Source organism: Quercus lobata, chromosome 2 (assembly GCF_001633185.2).
Source record: "Quercus lobata isolate SW786 chromosome 2, ValleyOak3.0 Primary Assembly, whole genome shotgun sequence".
In the NCBI taxonomy this organism is placed as follows: Eukaryota; Viridiplantae; Streptophyta; class Magnoliopsida; order Fagales; family Fagaceae; genus Quercus; species Quercus lobata.
Window position 1 is genome coordinate 58,216,818 of NC_044905.1, and position 9,117 is coordinate 58,225,934.

General features: G+C 34.7%; 1 protein-coding gene across 5 annotated transcripts; it reads left to right on the top strand.

The window, feature by feature from the left end:
• The first annotated feature begins 844 nt into the window (after window positions 1-844).
• LOC115975967 (pentatricopeptide repeat-containing protein At2g06000-like) lies at window positions 845-8,394 on the top strand. Of its 5 annotated transcripts, XM_031097025.1 has the most exons (4): window positions 845-3,078; window positions 4,145-4,207; window positions 5,145-5,273; window positions 7,968-8,394. In XM_031097025.1, exon 1 carries the CDS (start codon window positions 1,171-1,173, stop codon window positions 2,950-2,952), a length of 1,782 nt encoding a protein of 593 aa, XP_030952885.1. In that variant the 5' UTR covers window positions 845-1,170; the 3' UTR covers window positions 2,953-3,078; window positions 4,145-4,207; window positions 5,145-5,273; window positions 7,968-8,394. The 5 variants fall into 5 exon arrangements, 4 of the variants coding, with proteins under 4 accessions (XP_030952885.1, XP_030952883.1, XP_030952884.1 ...); XM_031097023.1 differs by lacking the exon at window positions 4,145-4,207; XM_031097024.1 differs by lacking the exon at window positions 4,145-4,207 and having other exon boundaries at window positions 5,150-5,273.
• Window positions 8,395-9,117: the final 723 nt, after the last annotated feature.

The following is a 9,117-nucleotide window of genomic DNA, read 5'->3' on the forward strand; positions in this document are numbered from 1 at the left end:
GATTTGGGCAAGGCTGATTTAGGAGTGGTAATTCGAGATTGGCAAGGTAATGCTATCGCTTCACTCTCAGAACAAGCTTTTCTTCCCTTCTCATCTGATATTGTTAAAGCACTGGTAGCAATAAGGGCAATTTCATTTGCCTAGGAGCTCGGCCTCATGTACTTTATTCTCAAAGGGGACTCATCAATAGTGATTAATTCACTCATCTCTGATGCAAACTCCTTCTCTCCCTTTGATCACATTCTCTCTTCGGCAAAATCAACTTTGAATGCCTATAATTGTATTTCTTTTTCTCATGTTTGTAGACTTGGCAACAAAGTAGCCCACAATTTAGCTAAACATGCTAGACATGTTAGAGATTTATTAGTGTGGATGAAGGATGTTCCTTCACACCTGAATTCTATTCTTTTCACCGATTTCAACTGATCCTTTTAATTTATATCAATAGTCTTCTTTCTCAATTTTTTTTTTTTTTTTTTTGAGTTAAGGTCATCAGTCTTGCCACCTCTTTAGAGTTTTTAATCCAACTACAACTTACCCCACCTGCTTGCTAGGTTTAGACAAATAATTTAAATATAAATTTCAAGGTATGTCATGTTGTTTAAAATTTCAAATGATGAGTTTGTATATTGTTAGATTTAAAAAAAAAAAAAAAAATCTGAATCCTAAATTATGAATCGCATTTAAAACGACTAGTTTGCCTAGGTGTTACCAGTTTTTTTGTTTTGTTTTTTTTTTTTTTTTTTTTTTTTTTTTTTTTTTTTTTTTTTTGAAATAATATGGTTTCTACTTTGGAGGACTTAAATCCTCTTTGGAAAAAAACAAAAAAACTAGCTGAGGCAAGATTATTTTTTAATTATTTTTAAAACCCTTCATATTGCCCTACACAGAAAACTAACCCCGGTCATCTGTTTCTGACTGAAGTGCCGCCTCCTCCTCCTCTTAGTCTGATTCAAGCTCACTCACTCTCTCTCCGCCGGACCACCCCCATCAGTCCACGCCGACCGGTCAAAAGGGCTTTTCTTATCTTAGTTTTATTCATCTATGCCTCAGTTTGATTCATATCACTGTCACTATAAAAAAAAGTTCATTTTTTAGTATTGGGTGATCTGAAAAGTGTTTGTTTTTCAATGCCAAGACTCATTCTCAACTAGGTTTTGCACTATCTCCATGAAGCATAGGGACTCAAACCAAAAACCCAATTCAAAATCTGGGATTTCTGGTCACACCCACAAAAGAATCGTTATTGAAAACGTTTGTGAACCTAGAGCTGAGCCTAGTGATGGCGTGGCGTTCCACATGACCCTCTTATTCTTCACTACCCGTACCCCTTGGGTTCGAGCCTCCAAAGTCGCCATTGCCCATTTCCATGGTCTTGCCCAAGGAGGAGGAGGGTCTTGGTCTCGACCCTTCAATGAAAAAGAGGTAATCTTGAACCGAAATTCCGAGGCTTGGTTTGTTAAGGTTGTCTGTACTCTATTTGTTCGTTCTCATTTGTCAGATACTTGTTTGGGTTATTTGAGTAAGAACTTGACCCCTTTGGTTGCTTTTGAGGTTGTTAGACGGTTAGACAATCCCAAATTGGGCTTGAAGTTCTTTGAGTTTAGTAGGGAGAGTTTGGGTCTTAATCATTCTTTTAAGACTTACAATTTGCTTATGAGGTCTCTTTGTCAAATGGGTCTTTACGATTCAGCCAAAATGGTGTTTGATTGCATGAGGAGTGATGGGCATTTGCCTGATAGTTGGAAAGTGGGATTTTTGGTTTTGTCGTGTGCACAAGTGGGCAGGTTTGATCTTGCCAAGAAATTGCTTGCTGAGGTTCAGTGTGATGAGGTTGGACTTAGTTCTTTTGTGTATAATAAGTTGTTGGATGAGTTGGTTAAGCGGAATCTAGTAGATGAGGCTGTTTGCTTATTTAGAGAGCATATGGGATTGCATTCTCATTTGGATACTTGCACTTTCAATATTCTTATTCGAGGTTTATGCAGAATAAGAGAAGTTGATAAAGCTTTTGCGATTTTCAATGATATGGGGAGTTTTGGTTGTTCTCCTGATGTAGTTACATATAACACTCTTATAAATGGATTATGTAGGGTCAATGAGGTAAATAGAGGGCATGAGTTATTGAAGGAGGTTCAGTCAAGAAGTGAGCTTAAACCAGATGTTGTAACTTATACATCGGTTATATCAGGTTATTGCAAATTGGGTAAAATGGAGGAGGCCTCTGTTCTTTTTGATGAGATGATCAGTTCTGGAATTAAACCAAATCCAATCACTTTCAATGTTCTCATCAACGGCTTTGGTAAGGCTGGTGACATGGTTTCTGCACTGACCATGCATGAGAAGATGATCTTTCTCGGTTATTTTCCTGATGTTGTTACCTTCACTTCCCTAATTGATGGGTATTGTCGAACTGGTCAGGTAAATCAGGGTTTGAAGCTTTGGCATGAGATGAATGCGAGAAATGTTACTCCCAATGTGTATACTTTTGCTGTTCTTATCAATGCTCTATGCAAGGAGAATAGATTGCATGAGGCTCGTGATTTTTTGAGGCAGATGAAGTGTCATGATTTTGTTACAAAACCATTTATGTACAACCCTGTAATTGATGGGTTTTGCAAGGCTGGCAATGTTGATGAGGCAAATAAGATCATGGCAGAGATGGAGGAGAAGAAATGCCACCCAGATAAAGTGACATTTACTATTCTCATCATTGGGCATTGTATGAAAGGGAGAATGTTTGAAGCAATCAACATTTTTAGTAAGATGTTATCAATTGGTTGTGCACCAGATACCATTACTGTGAATTCTTTAATATCTTGCCTTTTGAAGGCTGGTATGCCTAATGAAGCCTTTCGCATTAAGAAAACTGCATCTGAGGACCTGCATATGTCATCTTTGAAAAGAACCATTCCTCTAAGAACAGATATGGATATTCCAATGGCTATTTAATTGAAGGACTCCTACGGAAGTGGACTTAAATTGTTGTCCCAATGGTTGGACAAGGTCGTTCAGCCATTTTCCCATTGAGTTCAAATGAAACATGTCGAGCTTGTGGCGCAAAAGTTTGACAAGCAAGTAAGTACTATGTCCATTGTCTATATTTCCCCCTGAATTTAAATGAATTACCTCAAAATTGGCACTGATGACCTTTTGGTCAAATGCACTTCCTCCCCCCACAAGATTGGAGTGGTAGGTGAGGGTTGGGGTTCAAATCCCTTTGGGTGTGTGTGAGTATTTACATAGCAGAAAAAAGATTGGCACTAATTGTCTTGGAACTTGAATGTATTTTATGCTTGCTTTTGCAATATGCTACCTCGTTGTCTTTCTTCTGAATTTAGAAGCAAGTCTATCTTTTTTTTTTTTTTTTGATAAGTTAGAAGCAAGTCTATCTGTGGCCAAGGTGATAAATGGTGGGTGATCTTAGGTTTTGAATCCTTCCTAGCACCTAGAAATGTGGGCAGTTTTGGGTGGTTTTTTCAGGGGGATGGGTGGGTGCGGAGAAGATCAAGTGAAAATTCTAAAAAAGCTAATCATTCTTTCACCTGCCAATATATTTCAGTATTTGAATCTTTGAACATATATATAAGGTGAACTTCAAGACATGTCTGAAACTTCTGGGTTTGAAAATATATCAGGAATTGCTATAATGATTTCTTGTTGTGACCCCAGGGGTCATGTGTAGGTCTGCTACAGTATATTAGAGAACCACATTACTCTAAGAGGTATAGCTTTATTGTTTAGATTGAGTTTGGTGAGGTTCATGAGTGAAATTAATCTTATAATGGGCTCAAGGTTGAAGACCAATTTTATGTACCCCTCAAATTTATGTTATTTTTTCTACTCACAAATTTTATTGTGCAACTAATTATGGCAATAAGGGTTCACTTTATAGTTGTTTATCAGAAGGAGACTTATGCTAGTCCTAGATCCTATTGTTGATCATGTGCCAAAAATGGCTTGATGGAACGAATACCCCAGGAAGTGGGAACAGTTTTTACCATGAGTCACCTAAAGACATGACGAAATTTGTAGATAATCTAGCTTAAAATTCCTTGCTTAGAGGATTGGTGTTAGATTACATTCTTTCTTTACTTATTTTAGATTTTAATGCCTTTTTTTTTTGTGTTTATCTGAATTGCAGGCTGGGATCTAATGGATGTTTAGAAGACATTTTTGGAACCCTGACTGAAATTCAATAGTAAATGTCTGGGAAATTTTGTAATTTAAATTTTTTACCATTAATTAGATAAATGGGAAAAAACAGGGTTCAATCCCCCCCCCCCCCCCCCCCCCACTTGTTGTAACAATTGAATTATATAAAAGAAACATGGCAAACTTTTCAAAATATTTGGTGATATAGGCATATAGCCTTTTCTAAAATGGTGTTTTCATAACACGATTTCTGCACTTGAATTGTGTTTTGAATACACAGTTTCACTTAAAATGTTGAGTTGGTTGAGATGGGGTGGCTTTTTTGTTTGTCGTTTTTTTTTTTTTTTTAAAGATATCCACCGATAAATCATGATTTCGAGACACAATTTCTGGTTAGCCATTTTACCACCCCCAACAATTTGGTCACTTTACCAAATATAGTACCCCCCCCCCCCCCAAAACAGCGACTTCAGCCCTCAATTGCCCGCCACTATCGATTGTCCATTGCCCCCTTTGCTCTGCCTCTCTCCCTCTCACTCGGGCTGTGTGAGGACAAATGGTGCGTTTTATTTTAATTTTATGCTGTGTTTTTTTTTTTTTTTTTTTTTTTTTTCTGGCTTACTAGAAGGCTCTTTTTAATTGCTGTGATTTTTGAGAAATCTGAAGAAAGCTGAGTAATAAACATGGGAAGTGATTTCGAATGGTGGTTTTAAACCATTTTAGATAGAATGGAAAATTGTTACTATTATTTTTAATTAGTGCTTCTGTTTCTAAAACCTATGTTTGCTTGCTGAGAAAATGGGGGAATAGCTTAAAATGCTGTGACTTATTTATTTGGGTTGAATTATTGAGTTTGATTTGGAGTGAAGTACTGTTCTCGGTTTTTTTATTTATTTTATGGATTTCATGTTCCTCCTGTTATACTTATCACACTTTCAACCAACTCCTCAAATATTTTTGTTTTGATATACCTCTCTTTTTGGTGGAAGGGTAGCATTTTCTTTCTTCATCACTGGCTTAGTATCTTTTTCTGCTTCAAGCCTTCAATATCATTCAACAGTTTATTCACTGTCTCTCCAACCTCCTCCGCAAATACTTCATCGGATTTGGACACAGAGGTCAGTAATATTAACAGAAATTGAGGTTAAAATTGGTCAACTCTAGTCCTATAATGTGACTAGAGTAGACCTATTGCATTTAATTTGTATCTTTCAGGTTATGTCATGGCATTGGTGCATCTATCTGCCCATTAACTCTGTTTTTTTCCATGGCAATTTTAGACAAAGTAACCAACATTTGATTACATGCATGTTATACTACTGTGCCCCTCAATGTATTGTGACAGAAATAGTCTCTCCAAAGTTCCTGAAGCATAATATAGACATAAGGCAATGTTTCTGCAATACAGCAGTAAACCAAGACACCTAATCCCTATTAAGCAACAAAGTTTAATTATCCCCTTTTAGACAACCCCTTTGGATAAGTTGCATGGCACCTAATGTTCATTTTGATGATTAATTGATGCAGCCCTGGAAGAAAGATCAAGTTGTCATCTTTAAAGAATTTTTTAGTTTTGGCAACATGAAGCTTTCAATGTGTGTGTATAATGCCAGATTGAGACAATCATATGGTTTTGAAGGTCAATTCATTAGTCTAGGGACAAAGTTTGGCTATAAACTTGGTTATAGGCTTATAGCCAATGGCTACAACTCCACTCAATATCATTTTATTGGATGTGAATTTTGACAAATCCGCCATTTATTATATTTTCTTCTTATATCCTTCATGCTTGCAAAATTTTCAAAAAATCAAAAATCAATAGCTATATCATCAATTAAATGTTTAAATTTCAAGTTTTTGTAATCTAAAATTATTTATAATAAAATAAGTTTATAGATCGGATAGTAAATAACATCCAATTGATATGTAATTTGACATGTGTGTTAAGAATATTAAGAACGTGCAATCCAATAACATCCAATTGATATATTATCTGACATGTGTGTTAAGAATATTAAGAACGTGCAATCCAATGCCCAATGGTTAAATTTTCAAAATATGTAGCAATGTTAATTTTTTTAATGGGAGTTGTAGTCATTGACTAGAACCAAGTTTGTAGCCAAACTTTGTCCTTAGTCTAGGGGTTCTAGCGCCAAATTTTATTTTTGGGGTTAATTTCTTAATTATGGTTGGTCTAGTGTCTAGATTATTCTACAATTTTTAACAGTATTGCAATCTTTTTATTAGGATCCATAAATTAGGAATCATAATCCTAGTGGGTTATATCATTGTTCTACAGCTTGTACCAACAGGTACCCTCCTGATGCAGTGCATTGCTTGTCACTATACTGATGATGCAGCCCATGTTGCTGGCAGATTGTGCATGCCATTTGCTTTCTCACCTATCTTTGTATTTATAACTCCTTTAGCATTCTCTTAATCTGTTTAGATTTGTCTTTTGCATGTGTATTAATTCAGTAGCTGTTGGTTTAGGTGATTCAGTTAATTTTTCAGCGCTAATTGTTTTCTTCACTTGCTGCTAAAAATAGCAGCTTATAATTTGTTTGGCACCTTTTGATGTTTCCAATGGAGATGTCCGGGGTTCAATTGCCCCCCCACCCAAATTGTAACTATGACTGCAATTGTATCCTTGTTGAGTTGCTTCTGCATCACCTCATCAACATTCCATTGCTCTAACATTGTTTATGACATTGTTGCTTTTGGGTAATTGTTTGAGTTTTACATGCATTAAGTGATGTTTGTGTGTTTGATATCATGATTGTTTTGTATTCTCTTAGTACAAATGCATCGGTTGGTGTCAAACTGAGTGGTGTCAAACTGAGTAATTCTTAGGTTTTAGATGGTTCTATTGTTTTATTTTCTCATTTTCTCTAAACCAAATGGAGGGGATTGCATGGAAATTTTGTACAACAAACAACATCCAAGCCTTAGTCCCAAATTTTCGGGTTGGCTATGGGTCCTTAACAAATCAGTGGGTTGGCCACATGTATTCTATAATAATGTTATCTTTAGAAATTTTGTACGAATTTTAATTTCTGGCAGTGTAATTTCTGTTTGTTATTCATGAATTTTAAGGTTTATTTATTTATTTTGTGTGCATGATTTGTATTGTATTTAATATAGTTGCTGAGAAAATTAAGAAAAGTAAATGCAAGTGGTAATTTGGATGGTCAGGTTGCATGTGGAACGTTGGTTAGTAAAAAAAAAAAAAGTTTGTAACTTTAGTTCTACAATGTAATCCTACTCTAAAGGGGTGAATTAGTATAAGTGATTTGTAACATCAGTGATCGTTCAGGGAGTTGGTTTGTTTGATTTGGTTTTAGGCTGCACTTGTTTTTTGCTGGTAGTTGTTAGGGCCTGAGCTTTCTTAACTGCCCTATATGATCAGGTTGTTAGGATTATCACCTATGGACTATCATACACATTTCTGGAATATTTAGGACATACTCCTTATATTTAATTAACCTTGAGACTTTAATTTGGTGAACTCAATTTTTGATGGTCCATAGTTGTAGTATTATTTTGGTTTTTTGTTCTTAAGGTTTTTTTTTTGTCTTACCTTTGCATACTTATATTGTTGCAAGTGTAATGAATTGGTTTTGATTTTGTTATCGTTTAGATTTGATGTTTTTAGACCTGTAGGCTGACTTGTTATTTGATTGATACCGAAGTAAAGCAGATCGTGGTTGATGCTAGGGTTTTTTTGTGTGTGTGTGTGTGTGTGTGTTATATTCAATTTGATGCACTTTTGGTTTAATAGTAAATAATTTGGAAAATCAACTTCATCACAGGAACAAGCATTGGATCACAAGTCAAACTCTACTAACCAAACCAACCTTGTGAAACGTCACCATAACACATTCTCAGACCCTGCTGCCAAATTTATGTACGTGAATCATGGACATCATTAAACTCAAGCAGATTGGCGACAAGAATAAATCTCTAATAGATGTATTAATTTAGAAAATATTTACTGTAATTTTCCTTTTTATACAACTGATGTAAAGCAGATTGTAAATATATATGCAAAACCTCTCGCAGAGTGTGAGGTCTAACACCAATTATTTTCTTCTTTAGTAGAATTCTTTAGGTTATTTATTTATTATTTTTTTAGAGTAGAAGAAAATTCTTTAAATATTATATTGTATTTGTGGAATTCTTCCAGAAATATTCATTTGAAATTGTGAATCCAATGATACTGGCGGGAAGAAAAGATTTTTAGTTTTGTTTGACTGAGATAGCATATGACATATCCTGATGGCCAACATTGATAGTAGATATTGAACTCTTGATAGGGATTGCTTGTGATCCCCCATAGCCCCCTTTTTCCCATTGTATTTATTTTGTCAAAAGGGTATTAAATAATAATAACAAAGTAATAGATAATAGTAAATTGAAATAAATCACAAAATGCGTTTTTTAAACAAAAGCACAAATGCTGCACAATCTTATTATATATTATGTTGAAATAGTGTTTTCAAAATACAATTTTACAACCGAACATATGAATAGAAATAGCTATTCTGTTACAATATATTTTATTCTTAATAGTAAAGATTAATATTCTTTATAATAAAAAGAGATTAATATTCCTATTATAATCTTCATTCAATGAACAAAACATGTAGGTCTTTTTGGATATACATTGCTGTTTGTTTTTTTAAGACTTTCTTACTTCTTTCCGTGTGTGTGTTAAAATACTTAGTATGTTTATCTAAAAAAAAAAAAAAACTTAGTATTTTCAAAAAACAAAAAAAAAATACCAAAATAGGCCCTAAGTTATTTGTTTATTCTCACTCTCAGGTAGGTTTCAGCTAAAAGAAAGTTACTTGGAATAGTTCCATGAATTTCCTTAATTTCTATACGATGCCAAGATTTGGCTCAACCAAATTCTTTGCCTCCATTTCACAAGTTTTCTTCTAAATCATGCCATTTGAACAC